The 18,721-nt window shown below is 43.7% G+C and overlaps 1 protein-coding gene across 12 annotated transcripts in view; it reads left to right on the top strand.

Moving 5' to 3' along the window:
* The window catches only part of LIMCH1 (LIM and calponin homology domains 1), a 356,706-nt gene that overhangs the window by 139,743 nt on the left and 198,242 nt on the right, over positions 1–18,721 (top strand). For all 12 annotated transcript variants that reach the window (XM_053577488.1, XM_053577484.1, XM_053577482.1 and 9 more), the window contains exon 2: positions 4,161–4,231. In XM_053577488.1, coding sequence (XP_053433463.1) covers positions 4,161–4,231 — 71 coding nt within the window. The remainder of the gene's footprint in view (positions 1–4,160; positions 4,232–18,721) is intronic.

Here is an 18,721-nt window from a genome sequence, read left to right as displayed (position 1 = left end):
CTGATATTGGGCCTTCCTAAAAGGGACATGGGGCGTAGCTGGTGACGTGTGTGCCACCATCCATACTTCTGAGGATCCCTTGAATGGAGAGATGTGTACCAGTTTCTTATGCACACCGTCCTGGGTTTTGTTTCTTTGTTAGTTTCTTTGTGTGTTTGCTTGCGTGGTTTTATGTTAAACACCTGCAGGGAACTCAAAGCACATCGACTTCAACCGCAAGTGTGGTTCTGAGCAGCGTGGTGGCATGGTCCACCCTTCCAGGGTGAGCCCAGCTGCTGTTGAGAATGGATGGGAGGGGGCAAGGCTGGAAGCAGCGAGGCTGGTTGACAGATGCTTAGCCTGTGCAGATGCAGGTGACAGTGGCCTGGAGAAAGGCTCAGTGGAGGCCGTGAGAGCAGTCAGGTTCTGGCTAAGTTTTGCAGGCGGAATCAGCAGGATTCATCAATGGACATGACTAGGTGTGGGAGACAGGCGTCAGGCATAAGTCTGAGATTGGGAACAACCAACGCAGAGACGGAGTAACTGATCAGCTGGGTGGGCACCAGCAGGGGCAGAAAGCAGGGTCGGGTGGGGTGACACGATGCCCTTGACATTTCACACTGCTCTTCCCCTGCTGGCCCCGACTGCTTCCAAACCTGGGCTCTCCCCATGCACCCCATCCCATGCCTCCACCACCCTCATCCTGCCTTTGTGCCTTTGGAGAGTGACCAGGAGCTGACGGCTTGCCCAGGGTCTTGTCTGGAAGGTTATGGAGAGTCATGACACGGTGGGACAGTCAGGGAAGGTCTGGGCAGTAGTGACTTTTCGCTTCCCTTGCACATGGGCTGTTGGTAGTGGTGGTTGATTCTTGGCAGCTATTTTGCTGTTTATAGCAATGGCTTATGCTGTTATGAAGGGAATGGTAATTAGCCGCCTTTATGGTTAGAATATAGGATGTGTGATATTATAAACCCATCATAAAGATGTTGCTCAGAGTGGTTGTTGAGACAGGTCATCCAAAGTCCTGACTCCAATGGAAGGGCCTTCGTCTGTGAGTCTGAACTGCTGCCTTGGTCTACTACGGGAGGGATTTGTGAAATTTACTGTGCATGTGAGTCACATAGTGATTATTATTATAGACATTTCTATTGTTAAACTTAGAAGTTAATTCCATTGTGGTCAGATAACATACTTTGTATGAATCCTTGTGAGTGTATTGTTTTCCGACCCAGAATTTGCTCCACCTTCATAAATGTTCATTGTAAACTTAGGGGGGAAAATTTGTATACTGCTATTTTAGGGTGGAGTGTTCTAGAAATGTCAATTAGGTCAATTTGACTGGTGATGTTGTTCATCTTCCATACATAGTATCCTTATTGATCTTCTGTGAACTTGTTCAATCAGTTATTGAAGAGAAGTATTTAAATCTCTGAGTCTAATTGTGGATTTGTCTATTTCTCCTTACAGTTTTGTCTGTCTTGAGTTGTATATGGGAAGCCTTTTTAATTAGGCACATAAATGTTTAGGATTGTTACGTCTTCCTGACCAGTTAACCTCTTCATCACTATGAAATGTCTTTCTTTATTCCTGTTATTCTTTGTTCTGAAAATTTCTTGTTTGATATTAATATAACTACTCCAGATTTCTTCTGATTAGTGTTATCATGGTATATCTTATTCCATTCTTTTAAACTGTTTGTGTCTTTATGTTTATAAGTACATTTTTGTAGGCAGCACATAGTTGTTGGGTCTTGCTTTATTGGTCCAATCCAACAATCCCTGCCTTTCAATTGGGGATGTTTAGATAATTTATTTTTAATGTAATTATTGATATGGTCAGATGAAGTCTATAATCTTTCTACATATAGTCTATTTGCTCCATCTGTTCTTTGTTCCCTTTTCCTTTTTTAGTTGCCTTTCTTATTATTAGTATTTTTTCTTTACGATTCGGTTTTACCCCCTTTATTGGTTTATTAGCTATAACTTTTTTAAATTGATTATTAAATCATAGCTGTGTACATTAATGCAATCATGAGGTTCCATACACTGGTTTTGTAGACCATTTGACACATTTTCATCACACTGGTTAACACGGCCTTCCTGGCATTTTCTTAGTTATTGTGTTGAGATATTTACAGTCTACATCCAGGAGGTTTCACATGTACCCTTGTAAGATGCACCGTAGGTGTGATCCCACCAATCACCCTCCCTCCGCCCATCCTCCCTCCTTCCCCATATTCTTAGGTTATAACTGGGTTATAGCTTTCATATGAAAGCCATAAATTAGTTTCATAGTAGGGCTGAGTACATTGGATACTTTTTCTTCTATTCTTGAGATACTTTACTAAGAAGAATATGTTCCAGCTCCATCCATGTAAACATGAAAGAGGTAAAGTCTCCATCTTTCTTTAAGGCTGCATAATATTCCATGGTGTACATATACCACAGTTTATTAATCCATTGGTGGATCGATGGGCACTTGGGCTTTTTCCAGGACTTAGCAATTATGAATTGGGCTGCAATAAACGTTCTGGTACAAATATCTTTGTTATAATGTGATTTTTGGTCTTCTGGGTATAAACCTAGTAGAGGAATTATAGGACTGAATGGCAGGTCTAATTTTAGATCTCTAAGTGTTCTCCAAACATCTTTCCAAAAGGAATGTATTAATTTGCATTGCCACCAGCAGTGTAGAAGTGTTCCCTTTTCTCCACATCCATGCCAACATCTCTGGTTTGGGGATTTTGTGATATGGGCTAATCTTACTGGAGCTAGATGATATCTCAAAGTAGTTTTGATTTGCATTTCTCTGATGATTAAGGATGATGAGCATTTTTTCATGTCTGTAGGCCGTGTGCCTGTCTTCTTCAGAGAAGTTTCTCTTCAAGTCCCTTGCCCAGCCTGCGATGGGATCACTTGTTCTTTTCTTGCTTATACGTTGGAATTCTCTGTGGATTCTGGTTATTAAACCTTTGTCAGAGACATAACCTGCAAATATCTTCTCCCATTCTGAGGGCTGTCTGCTTGCTTTACTTACTGTGTTCTTAGCTGTGCAGAAGCTTTTTACTTTGATCAGGTCCCAGTAGTGTATTTTTGAAGCTGCTTCAATTGCCTGGGGGGTCCTCCTCATAAAATATTCGCCCAGGCTGATTTTATTATATATAACTTTTTGTTTTGCTATGTTAGAGTTTGCTTTAGAGTATAGTATAGTCAACCCTTTGTATCCATGGGTTCCACATTTGTGGATTCAACCACCTGCTGGTCAAAGATATATTAAACCAGAATTGTGTCTGTACTGAACATGTCTAGAGTTTTTCCTTGTCATTATTTCCTAAAAAATACAGTATATTGACTACTTAAATAGCATTTATCTTGTATTATGTAGTACAAATAATCTAGAGATGATTTATTTAAAGTATATGAGGGGATATGCGCAAATTATATGTAAATAATGCCATTTTATAGCAGGGTTTGAGCATCTGCATATTTTGGTATGTAAGAGGTGTCCTAGCATCAGTCCCCCATAAATACTGAGATACTGTATTTACCTAGCGTATTGTTAGTGCTCAATCAATATTTACTGAAAGCACAAATAAATGCCTCCCTGGTGCCTTGACCACAGGCCTACTGAGAATGGCCATGGTCTTGTGCTACCAGGTGATTAATCTTTTCCAACTTCTAATTTTTTCTTCTTTGATGCATGCTATTTATGGATCTTGGATTTGGTCTTCTGGTCTTGATGCTAGCCTCCTGAGCTTAGACCTCTGTGACCTCTTCTCTTCTACTCCCTTAATGTTTTGGTAAATGGGGACATTGTCCTCAGGTGGGACTTTCCTCAGGCTTTTTGGAAAGATGTGTTGGTTGGATCCTCCGGATGAAAGAGGTGGGGGTACTGATTTATACTGGCCAAACCCCCCAAAGTAATAAATTGTTATCAGGAAGGACAGATATTTTTTAAGGTAGTAAATAGGAAAAGAAAGCCTTCAAAGAAGTGATGTAAGTTCAGCTTTAGCTGGTCTAAGCAAAGCTGCACACAGCTAGAAAATTCAGGCCTAACAGGTCTTTACCGTTCTTGGAATGCCACCAGTTTTCCCAAGGCTCTTAAATATTCATAATAACAAAATTGAGCTTCCTGATTTAAAAAGAGAAATTTATGCTCTCTTTTTCTTTTTTCTTTTCCAGCAAGTAACTGGGAGAAGCTTTGGTGATAAAGACTTTCGGACAGGGTTAGAAAATGGAATTCTTCTGTGTGAGTAAGTATAGCCTATATCTAGTTCGTTTTATTGAAGAAACATCATCAATATTATTCAGTTTGTCTATCATGCTTTTACTGTTTTACTTTGAATTTATTTACTGTTTGAATATGAAACTGAAAGAATCACTGGGCTAGGCAGGAAGCAAGCTGGTGAGGGAGTCTTGGTGCATAGTAAGGAGTGGTGGAGACTGTGGCAGTCCCATACTAGGTCAAGGAGAATCTGGTAGCTGCTGCCCAGCTCCAGTCAACTTTTACTATGCAGGAATTTGTGCTAGTGTAGTTATAAGGACGTGGACCTAATTGTAGTAAAAGTAGCAGCTTTTCTTTCTCTTTTCATCCCAAATGAAAGAAGATTGTGCCAAGTGAAAAAAGCACTTCTCTATACTTAAAACATCTCAGAAGCATGCCAGCTAATGTTTCTTACTTGGCCTACGTCACTCAGTTGTTTTTTTTAACACGTTTAATTTGTGGTGTTGGCAAAATTCAAATGTGAATGATAATTGTAATGTTTAATTTTCATGTTTTGAAGAATTAAGAGCTCTTGTGGTTTCTTTCTTTTCCTTCTTTCTCCTTCCTTCCTTCCTTCCTTCCTTCCCTCCTTCCCTCCCTCCTTCCTTCTTTCTTCCTTTTCTTTTCTTTTGACAGAGTCTCACTCTGTCACCCTGGGTAACATCATAGGTCACAGCTACCTCAAACTCTTAGGCTCAAGTGATTCTCATGCCTCAGTTTCCCAAGTACCTGGGACTACAGGCACCAGCCACAGCACCTGACTAGTTCTTAATTTTTTTTAGTAAAGACCAAGAAATGGGGTCTAGCTCTTGCTCCGACTGGTCTCCAACTCCTGAGCTCAAGCAATCTGCCCATCTCAGTCTCCCAACGTGCTAGGATTACAGGTGTGAACCATCGCGCCAGGCCCTCTTTTGTGGTTTTATTTTTTTTTTTTATTAAATCATAACTGTGTACATTAATGCATTTATGAGGTACAATGTACTGATTTTATATACAATTTGGAATGCTTACATCAAACTGGTTAACATAGCCTTCACCTCACTTACTTAATTTTTGTGTTAAGACATTTATATTCTACCCTTGATAGATTTGACATGTACCCCTGCGATAGATTTGACATGTACCCTTGCAATATCTTTTGTGGTTTTAGATACAAAATAAGCTGGAGCCTTATAAATGGTGGCCCATAAATGTCAACATTCAAAAACTTGAATTTATTTAACACGTTCTGTCATTTGTGTGCCCATTTTTGTTTTATTGAGATGAAATGTTCATACAGTGAAATGCACCGTCCCTTTGTATACAACCTAATGGGTTCTGAAAAATGTGTACATGTGTGCAACCTATATGGGCATCAACATACGAAACAAAAAATTCCGTCATGCTTCTTCCCACTCAGTCTCAGTCCCCGGAGACAAACACTGCTCTGATTTTATCACCACAGCATCTATTTTGTCTTCTCCTGAACTGCATGTAAATAGAATCACGGAAGATAGGACTATTCTTTTAGCAACTTTTCAGAATATTATTTGGGACATACTGATGAGTTTTGGAGCCTGAGGACTAGAGATTCAAGTTCTTACTTTACTGCTTCAATCATTTAACCTCCTGGAGTCTCATTTTTTTCAAAAATGGTAATAAAAATTTTATAACTCTGCCTGTTTCAGAGGCTTTTTGTGAACCTCAAAAGGATAACATGACCAAGATGCTTGAAAAGACTGTGCAGTGCTGTGTGGATGTGGATTGTTCGGCAGAATCCCTCAACAGAGCTCAATGTCAGCATTTTTTTTTCCTGCCTCCCCACTGCTCTTCTTTCTTTAAAGAAAAATGCCTATCTTTTGTTTGCTTTTCCCATACTATTCTTCCTATGGGGTCTCTCCCCTCCACTCATATTTTGTTTCCATCAGCCCCACTTTCCCCTTTATTGTGTCTAAATCAGAGCTCATCGCTCAGGTGAGCCGTAGTTAGTTTAGCACCTCAGCAGAGATGGGCTCGGACAGACTTCACATGCTTCTGTTCTTGTACCTGCTTTTCCGATGATTCTGGGCTTAGCCCTTTTCTGATGTTAATGCACTAGCCAGAATCAGATTTAATTTATGTGGACCATGCTGGCTCATTTGAAGTGGCCCTTTGGTACCAATTTTTGTTTACCAACCATTTGCTCCAGGGATGCTTATGGGCACCCACTTCTCCACTGCATTCCCATGAGTAAATCTGTCACGGACTCATATGCCTACCTGATTTTGGATTCGTAGCCTTTTTCTGAAGACAGGGCTCTGCTACTAGAGGATTTACTTATGTAAAATTTATTTCTTACCTAGGTATTGAGTTACAGCAGCGGTTCTCAACCTGTGGGTCGCAACCCCTTTGGGGGTTGAACAGTCCTTTCACGGGGTTGCCTAAATACATCTTGCATATCAGATATTTACATTACGATTCATAACAGTAGCAAAATTACAGTTATGAAGTAGCAATGAAAATAATTTTATGGTTGGGGGTCACCACAACATGAGGAACTGTATTAAAGGGTCACGGCATTAGGAAGGTTGAGAACCACTGAGTTACAGGATAGTATCTCCTGATGTATGCAGGGCACTATCCACTGACTGGTCTTCTGAAAACTCGTAAGTAAATATAGGTGTAGGGTAGAGCATTATGTGAAAAAATGCTAGGCACTAGGGACAGAGTGTGCCCTGAGTACTAAAAGCAGTACTCATTAGACACAGCACACTGTCTCGGCACTAAGTCCTATTCAGCAGTGATAAGAAAAAGGCAAGACAGGAGCGCAGTAAACAGAATGAGTTAAAAATTCAATCCTGCAGTAAAAGATAAACTCCTTCTTTTGTAACCTTCACTCTCTCTTTGAAGCTTTCTGCTGTGCTGTATTTTCTTATGTCTGAGATTTCAATAAAAGCCAGTGAGGAACATTGGAGGGGGCCACACCCTTGTTTCTCCTTGCAGAGAGCTTGCTGGTGTTGGCCTCACCGGGTCCCTCAGTCCAATGCAAGTGGACTGAGTAGGTGTGTTATTTATTTAGCATCAAGTTGCACTGACAGGCTTGTTGGGATGGAGAAGTGGATTTTAGGTCCAGGTCATAGGTAGGAAATAGCATGGTTAGAACAACATGGAGGCACAGATTATATCCAGGGGCTTCTTAAGATAAAGAAAGGGCTTGGGGCTTGGCACCTGTAGCTCAGTGGCTAGGGTGCCAGACACATACACTGGGGCTGGAGGGTTCAAATTCAGCCCAGGCCCACCAAACAACAATGACAACTATAACCAAAAAGTACCCAGGTGCTATGGTGGGTACCTGTAGTCCCGGCTACTTGGAAGGCTGAGGCAAGAGAATCGCTTAAGTCCAAGAGTTTGAGGTTGCTGTGAACTGTGATGCCATGGCACTCTACCAAGGGCGACAAAGTGAAACTCTGTCTCAAAAAAAGAAAGGGCTTGGATTGCTGATAGGCTGGGGGTGAAGCTGAGGAAAATGGTGAATTAGACAATAATAGGCAAATGCTGCTGCCTGGGTAGGTAGAATAAAAGCTGAGACAAGCTGGGCATGGTGGCTCACACCTGTAATCCTAGCACTCTGGGAGGCTGAGGTGGGAGGATCGCTTGAGGTCAGAGTTTAAGACCAGCCTGAGCAAGAGTTTGACTCCATCTCTGCTAAAAAAATTAGAAAAATTGGCCCCTGCTTATAGTCTCAACTACTTGGGAGGCTGAGGCAGGAAGATTACTTGAGCCCAGGAGTTTGAAGTTGCTATGAACTATGATGATGCCATAGCACCCTACCCAGGGCAACAGAGGGAGATTCTCTCTCTAAAAAATAAATAAATAAGATAAAAACCTGAGATAAGTAAGTTATTATCTAAGTCCTCTAACCATGGAGGATTAGACCCTTGATGTACATGGGTTATTATGAAAGTTTTGAGACACACAAAAATCAAGAAAATGTAACATCCATGGGGATGGAAACCAATGCAGCCCTCCCAGCAACACTGATGAGCTGAACAAATTGAAGCTTGCATGGTGAATCAGAGAGGATGCGGTTTCTTGAAAGTGACATAATGGACCACAACATAGTCTGTCAAAACTTTCGTATTGACCCCATGGCTTTGAAAAAGCATGCATTTTGGAGCCTAAGATCCAGGACCAGATTCTCAGCTGGCATTCCTGACAAAGAGTTTGCTAAGGAGTAATAAACCCTGTTGGTAGCCTGAGGTCAGGAAAGCCAGCAGCACGAGCCCCAGCCGGGCCTGTAAGAGCAAGTGGGTGAGCAGCCAGAGAGCCAGCTCTGACCAGATTTCTAAGTGCAGAACTCACACAGCAGTGAGAACCCAAGCCCTGACCCGAGGGACTGAGTGCAATGAAGGCTGGGAACAGTGGGGGAAGTGGGTCTCCTTCCTCACCTCCATGGTCAGGTTTTGTCTGAGTTGAGAATATTGGGCTACCATAGACGGACATTAGCAGGTGTATTTTCTAGGACTTGTGTCCCAAGGCCAATCTATCAAGAAAGTGTTTGTGGGATTGTTTGATGGCAGGGCCTGAAAGCCAGGAAACTTATCTTGGGAGCCCTAGGAGAGTGGAGGTCCCCAGACTCCTGTGGATCCACACAGGTTTCAAACCCCTGTCTTTAGAGAGTAGATGGGAATGCCTGAGGCTGTACCTCTCTCTAGAGCCAGAGGGAGTTTTGTGGATGCTGGTGATTAAGGAATTCTGACTCCTAGCTACCCCACACCATAGCAATGTTTGAAAGTAAGAAGAATGCTCCATGATTTCAAATTTTGAAAACAAAGCAGTTCAGGTCTTCTTAGAACGAGGCTGCCATAATATGTAGCTCTCTTTTTAAAAATGATTTGGAGCTTTCCAGCTTTGTGTTATTCAAAATAGAAGCCCAGTTGGCATCTTAGAACAGTGTTATAACCCCAGTTGGCAAATACGTGAACAGCATTGTTAAATTCTCTCTTGTTCAACAAACTCTCATCCTTTTGTCTGAGTTGGATCCACTCTCAATGTTAGTTGCAATTGTGTACAGACACATGCTCTTTGTTCACTAAAAATTTCCTGGGGTGCTTATGAGCCTGAAAAAAAACTAATAGCTCTCATCAAACAGAAAGGCATTTTCTGGACCTGAGGTCTGGTTTCCCTCTTGTCAGCCTGGTTCTAAACTTACCTGTGCCCTATAAGGTACTAGTGGTACCATTTTACAGAGAAAATAACTGAGGCACAAAAGATTAAATAATTTGGGGTGGCGCCTGTGGCTCAAAGGAATAGGGCGCCGACCCGAATATACCGGAGGTAGTGGGTTCAAACTCAGCCCTAGCCCAAAACTGCAAAAACAAACAAACAAAATAATAATTTGGCTAAAGTCACACAGATAAAATGTATTTAAATTTAGGAGGTCTGATTCTTTAGGTTTGCTCTTAACCAGAGTTCTAGAATTGGTACTTTTTTATTTTTTTGAGACTGAGTCTCACTTTGTCACCCTGGGTAGAGTGCTGGTGGTGTCATAGTTCACAGCAACCTCAAACTCTTGGGCTCAAGCAATTCCCTGGCCTCAGCCTCCCCAATAGCTGGGACTGTAGGCGCCCACCACAATACCCGGCTATTTTTAGAGATGGCGTCTTGCTCTTGCTCAGGCTGATCTTGAACTCCTGAGCTCTGGCAATCCACCTGCCTCAGCCTTACATTGGGCGAGGATTACAGGTGTAAGTCACCATGCCTGCCTAGAATCGGGATTTTTTTTTTTTTTTTTTTTTGAGACAGAGCCTCAAGCTGTCACCCTGGGTAGAGTGCTGTGGCATCACAGCTCACAGCAACCTCCAACTCCTGGGCTCAAGTGATTTACCTGCCTCTGCCTCCCAAGTAGCTGGGATTACGGGCACCTGCCACAACGCCCGGTTATTTTATTTATTTATTTATTTATTTTTGGTTGCAGCCGTCATTGTTGTTTGGCAGGCCCGAGCTGGATTCGAGCCTGCCAGCTCAGGTATATGTGGCTGGCGCTTCAGCCGCTTGAGCCACAAGCGCCGAGCCTAGAATCGAGATTTTAATGGGAGAGAAAAGCGCGAGGTTTTCTAAAGGCAGGTGGGGAAGAGAGAGAAGGGGAGGAAGGTTGGTGCCTAAAAACCTAAGGATGGGGATGAGGGCAGCTCAGAGGGTGAGCCACTGGCTCTCAGACGGGCAGAGGACTAAGAAGGACTACACAGGGTTCATGGTCTTGGAAAAATGTTAAGTATCAAGGGCCTGGTAGCCTTTCTTGGGATAAGAAGGCAGGTTCAGTACCAGTGAGGGTGTGGAGGAGCTGAAAGGAGAGGAGTCCGTGGTCAGCAGAGGATGGCAGGATTTCAGTTTTCATTGATAGAGCCATCGAGACGTGATGGAAGCAGACAGAGTGGGGGCCTGGGCTAAGCACTGCAGAGGAAGGAGAGAAAAGAGCCTGGCGCCTACAGGCAGCCTGCACCACGGACTCTGAGTGCCCTCAGATCACCCTGGGAGATCGCTTCCTTCATGCGCCCTTGCAGGCCACCCCGTGCAGTAATACTCATGCATAAATGTATGACTTACAGTAACAGCGAGTATAAAACAGCATGTACATGCCCAGGAGAATTATAGTAGATGTCTTTTTGCCAACTGTGTGTGTAACTGGAGTTCAGATGCTTCGATGATGTGAGCTCTCTGCTGAGCAATTGAGTCAGGGGCCAAAATTCGACAGAGCTGTCAACATGTGACAAGTGTCATGATCTCAGAAATATTAATCAAATACTGTGCTGTTGCCTTGAGAATTTAAGGATAGAAAAAGCTTTCTCTTCTGCAAAGAGCCATTCCCTGAAGAAGCTGTTCCCAGAATAGAGACATTCACTCATGAGGCTGTCACCAAAATGTTTCAAAATAATTCCAGAGACAAAAGTTTCTGACTTGTTTTCCTGGCCATGATTTTATTATTTAAATGGAACTCTATGGAATTTCAGCTACATCAGGGTTGGCAAATTATGGCTGTTGGCCTGTTTTTGTGCTGGCCTTCTTGCTAGGAATGGTTTTTATGTTTTTAAAGAACTGTAAATAAAATTGAACTAAACAAGCATCCATCTATGGCTCCCAAAGCCTAAAATGTTTACTATTTGGTCCTTTGCAGAGAAACTTTGCCAGCCCGAAAGGACTTGGGAATTAATTTTAGATGTAAATTGTTTACCCTCATAAAGTTAAGTAATTGAGTTTGGGCAGTGCAAACTTAAATAACTTTTTACAAAGGTTTTCTCAGTTTCTTTATAAATTTTCCCTCGAACTGTGTATTTTGAGCAATTTCAAACTTATGGAAAAGTTCCATGAATAATATAATAAATATCGATTTACCCTGAGCTTAAATGTACTAAAAATTATCATTTTGCCCTTTATTTGATTTATTTATCCCTTTATTTATTCATCCCTTTATTTGATTTATCACTTTATGTAAGTATGCCTCTTTTTTCCCTGAACCATTGGAAAGTAACATGCAGACATCAAGAAACTCAACTCTTAAATGCTACATCTTATATCTCTTAAACATCCCTTAAGGAGGGCATTTTCCTCCATAAGCAGTCAAGACATTTAGCAATGATACAGTAACACCTAATATATCCTTCAGAGTTAAATATTTGCTGTATCTGCAGTAATGTCCTTTATGCTGATTTTTGAAAACTAAATGTAGAATATAAATGTCTTAACACAATAACTAAGAAAATGCCAGGAAGGCTATGTTAACCAGCGTGATGAAAATATGTCAAATGGTCTATAAAACCAGTGTATGGTGCCCCATGATCGCATTAATGTACACAGCTATGATTTAATAATAAATAAATTAAAAAAAAAACCAACAGGATTTGTTGGATTAGTTCTATTTGGTAAGTTGTTCTGCATTGGTTTTACTTGTTCATCCTTGGATACATAAAAGTAATGTGGGAAGGCAGAAAAAAAAAAAGAAAAGAAAAAGAAAATCCACTTCATCTAGTTACCTGTCTCTTTAGTCTCCCTGAACCTAAAACAATGAGTCCAATAGAAAACAAGCTAATTCCTTTGTTCACTGCATTCAATTCTCAGTGAGAATCTTAATTTAGGGTCTGGGAAATGAATTTGAAATCCATGGTGCTCCTCCCTCCCCCACCGATGTATAATTCCTTCTTCACTTCCCTCTTTTCCTATGTGGAGAGACCTGACAAAATGATGTTATGTCCTCTGCATTTAAAGAATGCAGTGGGGTTTGGGGGGAAGAGGGAAGTGGGAGTTTGCTAGTGAGAATTTTGGTGGTTGCCAGTGCTAGAGATGCAGCTCCAACCAGTTTAAATGAACATGCGAAGTGACTGGTTCCCATGAATAAACACAGAGATGGATCATAGCTGTGCACACCCGCTGCGGGCATCGCTGCATGGTCATGCGGAATTGTGTCACTGCTGTTCTGTTTTTCTGTCTGTCCACCATCCATTTATCTGTCCATCACCCCTCTTGCCTCTGCTTTCTTCTCGCTTGGCGTTGTCTTTTGGGTAAGTTTCTCCAGTTGGTGATATAGTTGGCTACCGTTGTACTAGCTTTGAAGTCCTAGAAGGAAAAAAGAGATAGCGGTGTGAGCAATCCAGCAGAAGACCTGATGCCTGTTCTTCACTGACTGGAATTGTGTCTTATGCCAATCTTGGAATCAATTGAGTGGCCAGGTCTGGACTTGCCCTTGCCTGGAGCCAGGACATTGGGTTTAAGCACGGTCCACACTCTACCTGGTCCCACAACCGCCCTCCATGCTTAGAGCTCTGGGGAAGGAAAGGTCTTCTAATGAAAATTGGGAGGAAGCAATGATTGTTGGACCAACCAAACCAGCCAGTGCCCACCGAGGGACTCTTACCCCCAACCACTACACATGACCTTCAGAACTTCTAGTAAAGAAAATGCGTGCTTCACTAGGCCTCGCTCCCAGGGTGTGCTCCAAGAAGGGTGCTTCCTGTCAGGAGCCCATTCCCTTGACCCTGTTGTCTAAACTGCAGAGAGAAGAACCTGGAGAGGAGGTCAGGCGGGGGTCACTGAGATCTGCAGTCACCCCTTCCTTGGGATGTTGTCAGGGAAGAGCTTCTTTCCTAAGAAACAGGCTGTGTCCTTTGTGGACCCATCTGCTCAGCCCTCAGGCGATAACTGCTTTTGCTCTGAGCCCTTCCTGGCCTCTATCTCTCTCCACCAGGGATTTGGGCTGCTGCTCCCAGGAGCCTCCATTTTTCTTCTGATGCCCCTGGAGTGTTCATAGTCACATTCTTAACTGTGCCACACTGGGGCACTTGGAGCTGGGAAAGAGACCTCTCTCCCAATAACAGCTCTTTCCCAGGTGGTCCTCTGAGCAGTCTGCATTTTCTCTGGATTTGTAGTAGGGCCTCCTCCCGAATAACTCACCACTGATTCCCTGAAGGCGAAGGAGGGGGATTCAGAACTGTCCACTTGCATTTTTCCTCAAGACCTACTTGGCACCTGCTAGAATAAGGCCCCGTACTTCCGGCTCTGTCCCCCTCCAGGGGCTGCCTCTGCACACCTGAGACCTTTTCCTTGCCAATGTTTGCTTCTCTGCCATTAATTCTGACATTTCTCCCCCCCTGAGTTTCCTAACATTTCTTCCGGGAGATCCAGGGGAGCGCAGCCAGTGGGGTCCCTGCAGCTGCGCAGACAGCACAGAGTCCATCGGGAGGGCCTTGGATCTGATGGTCCCCCTCAGGGATGCTATTGACATTGTAAGAACAATTCCTTTTGACTTCTGGGTAGTCCTACCCTTTGCGGATGTTACGTCTCCTCCAACTTGTTTATGTCAAGCCCAAAGTGCCTCCCAGTCATGGGAACAACCTCAGGCTCCCCTTAGATTTCCAGTTGCTTCCTGGCAATGGGGATATGTGGTCACTGTCCATGGCCCTTTGTAACTTACCCATCTGGTGACGCAAAGCCAAACTTCAGTGTGTCTACTCCATCAATTTTCCTCCCATGCTTCTTCCTCTATTCTCTCCTTTCTTCTCAGGTTTGATTTTCATTCTCCCTCCTCCTCTTTCTTTCTTTTTGGTTATTATTTAAGGATGCATATTTAACAAAAGCCAGTTCAAACCCTTTTATGAGAGAGAGCATAGCAGAAATTGAATGGATTTTGGAATCCCTACATTGAATCTTATGACATGATTGAGTTAGGAGACCAAAAATCAATCAAATAATATGATTTCCTGGGGATCAACCTCTTAGATGGGCCAGAGCCTAGATTTGCCTCCTGTGTGTCCTTAGGCAAGTTACCTAACCTCTCTGAGTTCCAGTTTACTCACCTATGAAAACAGATAATAATTGTGCCTAATTCATGGGGTTGTTGTGAGGGTTACGTGAATGGACAACATGTATAAAACTCTTTGTTCAGTGCCTGGGGTATCACAGATGCATAAATGTTAACTTTTCTCCCTTCATCTATGTAACAGAGAAATCACTAGTTCATAAGTTTTCTGGGAGATACACGTAAGAGATTACAGTGAGCACTCAGCACGGTGTCTGGGCTGGCCCAGCGCCCTGTTACTAATGGGTTACCACTGGCTGTTCCCATTATTATTGTTGGGGATAGGCCAAGAGTCAATGATGAAATGACATAATCAATGCCACTCTGTGTCACTGCACGCACGTTGGCACGCTCCCTTGGGCTGCCAGAAAGCTACAGGATGAAGGCATTTGAGTTTTACCTTCTAATTCTCTTGCCTCGCTTGTGATCAAAAACTGGGCAAGAACGTTCGGGTCCCTTACAAACTAGCTCATCTGTGAATAATGAACTTTGGCTGGCAGAGCGTGGGGCCCAGAGTGATTGTTTTGGAAACAATAACCTTGACCTCTGTGGTAATGTCACTTCCACCCACTCCATCCAGTCCGCTGTGGTTTCTTTCTCTGGTTCCAGAACCCTCCAGGCAGAGATGGTGGGCTCCTCTGTGGCCTGTACTCAACCCCACTGTGGTCCTGTCACAAAGCTCTGCCTCTTCATCCTGTGTCTGCTTCCTGGACCAGACTGAGGGCTTCTTGAAGACCTTCTGTCCCTCTGTGTGTAGACACTGGTGTGACACGCAATACATCTGCTGTAGACCCTGGGCAACTAAATTGAGACCCAGTAGTAGGCCTGCCACCGAGGTCCCCTGACCACCAGTGACAACGGTTAACCTTCTCCCTGTCTTGGTCACTATTACCCTCGATTTTTCTCTTTGTTTCTGTCTCTCTTTCTGATCTCTGCCGCTCTGTCTCCCACACACACATTTCATGTGAAGAACAGACCCGTCCCTAAGGATCCCTGAAGCCTAGGAGACCAAAAGGTGGGTGCCTTTGTTTTCTCCAAGTGTAAGATTCTCCATTGCTACTTTCATCTTCCTGGGAGTCACAGAGCTAAACTGTTAGTTTTTGTTTTGCAAGCACGTTGTCATGGACTGCAAAGTCTGAGTATGTGAGTCTACAAATAAGTGACCAGTAAAGAATGTCTTAGTGGATTTTTGTCTGAGTTCTTATGTTGCTGAAATAATTTTCTGGAGATAAGAAATCTGTTGGCAAACACTCGGTATATCATCGCTGATAAATGAGCTGCTTGTTCTGAGAAAGAGGCCTGGTCTTGGATTCTTGACATGATTTCAGCATGAGATGTGGTGTGCCAAAGTTGTGTGCTGGCTTTCCACGACAGGTCTCGAGTCCGTGGTGACATCTTATCACTTGGGAGACATGTTTGGTATCGACTACGTGCGAAATAGCACCAAGGCAGGCACCAAGGGGTGTAAAAACAGAATGTCAGACATGATCTTCAGAAGTTGTATAGGTTCTTGGGGACGGAGCACACACACAAAGCAGTTAAGTCGCAGTGTGAACCAGTGTGTGAGTAACACAAGAGTGACCAAGATTTAATCTCCAAGGTTTCATCAGAGGTCAAATAAGGGGATACTGTTGTGGTTTGGAGACAGTTACTGGGGAGATATGGCAGCTGAATTTTGCTTTAGACAAGAATAGGCTGGTGGAGCAGAAAAGTCAACTTTATAGAGGAAACAAACTTTCCCCTTCTTCCTACTTTTTCAGGACACCCAAATGCTGTTTCCCTGCAGGTGTTGGAGAATGGGTCATTACAGGAGAAAAAACCATAAAATATACAGGGATATTCATGCAGGTTTTATTACTTGGGCGTGCCTGGTTCCTAACTCCTCATCACAGCTTGGTCTTTCCGGTGACCCGCCCCATCCAGGAGCCCACCTGGAGTCACCTCGTTGGAACAAAGACACTCCTGTCACCAGGAAATTCCAGCATATGAGCTCTCTGTTAGCAGCCAGTGTCCAAGACTAAACATTAGAACAAAGATGCTCCTAGCATCACTCCAGGTCAGGAGATTACAAGGATTTTAGGAACTTTGTACTGGGAACCAGGGATGAAGACCAAAATGCATATTTGTTATTATAATTCACAATGTCATAGCATCTGATGCAGGGACAACAGCGGAGGGAAGACATGAGCTGGGAATGAGTGTGCTGTGATGGGTGTACTCATTCCCGACCGCCCTGCGGTGAGAGGGCTTCTCTTCCTTCCTTCCACTGACCCATATGAGATCCCGCCTCTGAATGTGGCAGGTACCCTGCAGACTAGGACACCAGGCAGTAAAATCCTGTACAGGGGGAAGGGCTGATCAGATCTGGAATCGAAATCCTGAGTCTACGCAGGATGTGAATCTCAGGTTCCCGTGAGGAGGCAACATTTAGGTGGAGACCTAGGTGAAGAGTAGGAATTCTTCTCTTCTCCTGGGAAAGAGGGAAGGGAGAAGAAAGTAAGAGGAAAAACATACTCCAGGCCGAAAGAATAACATGTTTGAAATTCCTGAGACAGGAGGAAGCTCTGTGCAGTGGGAGACTTACAAGTGGACTTGTTTGGCCAAAACGTAGCAAGCAAGGGCAGCGGTGGTCCGAGATGAGGGGGATGGAGAGAAGTAGGGAAGGGGAAGACTGTGCAGGGCCTGGTGAGCTCATGAGGGTTTCTAGGTTTGAGCCCCAGAAAAATGGAAGTGAGAATTTTGATGAAATCAGCAGGATTTGGCGGACTATATAAGGATGAATGAAAGAAAAGGCTAAAAGATGCCTCAGCGTTTCAGTTGTTAATGACAAGCAGCAGGGTAGGGCCCTTGCTCTAAGCTGGAAAGGGTCCTCTCTTTGTTGGGAGAGGTTGTGATTTCAGTTTGGTCAGGTTGAGTTTGGGATATATAGACAGCTCATCAAGGGTAGAGTCCTGTAGGCTTTTGGAAGTGAGGAGTTGGTGCTTGGGGTGAGACTGGATTTAACTCGCTCAAGCTGGATTTGCAAACTGCTTTTGGACATGAAGGTTAAACTGTGTCTCTCTGGAGAAGGACCACATCAGGAAAGAGCAGACGAGAGGGTTGATCCTGTGGCCTGTGGGCTGCGTGGGGATTATGTGAGGATGGTTTTGCTTATCTGTGGTGTCAAAGATTCTGAAAATTATGCATGGACCTTTTTTATAGCTCATCAGCTTTCGTTAGTGTTTGTGTGTTTAATGTGTGGCCCAGGACGACTCTTCTTCCACCGTGCAGCAGGGAAGAAAAAAGGTTGGGCAGCCCTGCGAGCCTAGATCTTCTAACCTGCCTTCTGCATGTTAGATGGGTCTCAGTTTGAGGAAGTCTGTACCCCAGGCCAGAAATGGGAGAAAACACAGAAAAATGTGGTGTCATGGAAACCAAGGAAAGTAAGAATACTTTTAAGAAGGTGGAGGTCATCTGTACTGCTTGGCCTTGGCAGATGTCATACTGAGCAAAACTTCAGAAAAGGCCTCCCTTGCTTGAAGAAGGAGATGCTAGACCCTCTGCCAATGAACACCCATCTCCGGGAACTGCCGGTTAGGTGCTCATGATTTTACCTGATTGTTTTAGTTTGGCTCATGCTTTTGCATCATTTCAACAGGGTAGTGTTTGAAACCTTATGTAATGTAAACTGTACTTGCAATATTTTCCTGATGAAGAATTGAGATCAGTGTAACCCAATGGCTTATTAGTAGAGCACCCACATAGTTTGTCATCCAGAGCGTTCTAGTGTCTCTTCTGGTTGACTCCTCCTTTCACTCTGCACAGTGGAGGGGGGAGTTGACCAGGTGAGATACTAGAACACGTGGTATCTGGGACTGACCTTGGTTAGCTGGAAGATACGGTCACTCCACTTGTTGGGGAATTCAGACTGGTGCCTTATGGTCCCCTGTGCTCAGTGTTCACCCACCCTTCCCTGGTTTAATCCTCACAGCAGCCCTGCTGAGCCTAGATCTTCAACCTGCCTTCTGCAGGTCCCCCCTTAGGGGGACACCCAAGGTGCGCAGCACCAAGGTCTTTGCGCTCTGTCTACAGCTCTTTCTCTAACCCAGATTATCACTCAAATCTCAGCGAACTTGGGTCCTTCTGCCATTACTGATTTTGGCCTTTGCAGGCTGGTGAGAACTCGATAGGCCT

Source organism: Nycticebus coucang, chromosome 23 (assembly GCF_027406575.1).
Source record: "Nycticebus coucang isolate mNycCou1 chromosome 23, mNycCou1.pri, whole genome shotgun sequence".
NCBI lineage: Eukaryota > Metazoa > Chordata > Mammalia > Primates > Lorisidae > Nycticebus > Nycticebus coucang.
The sequence above is the reverse complement of the archived record's forward strand: the minus strand, read 5'-3'. Positions and strand labels throughout refer to the sequence as shown.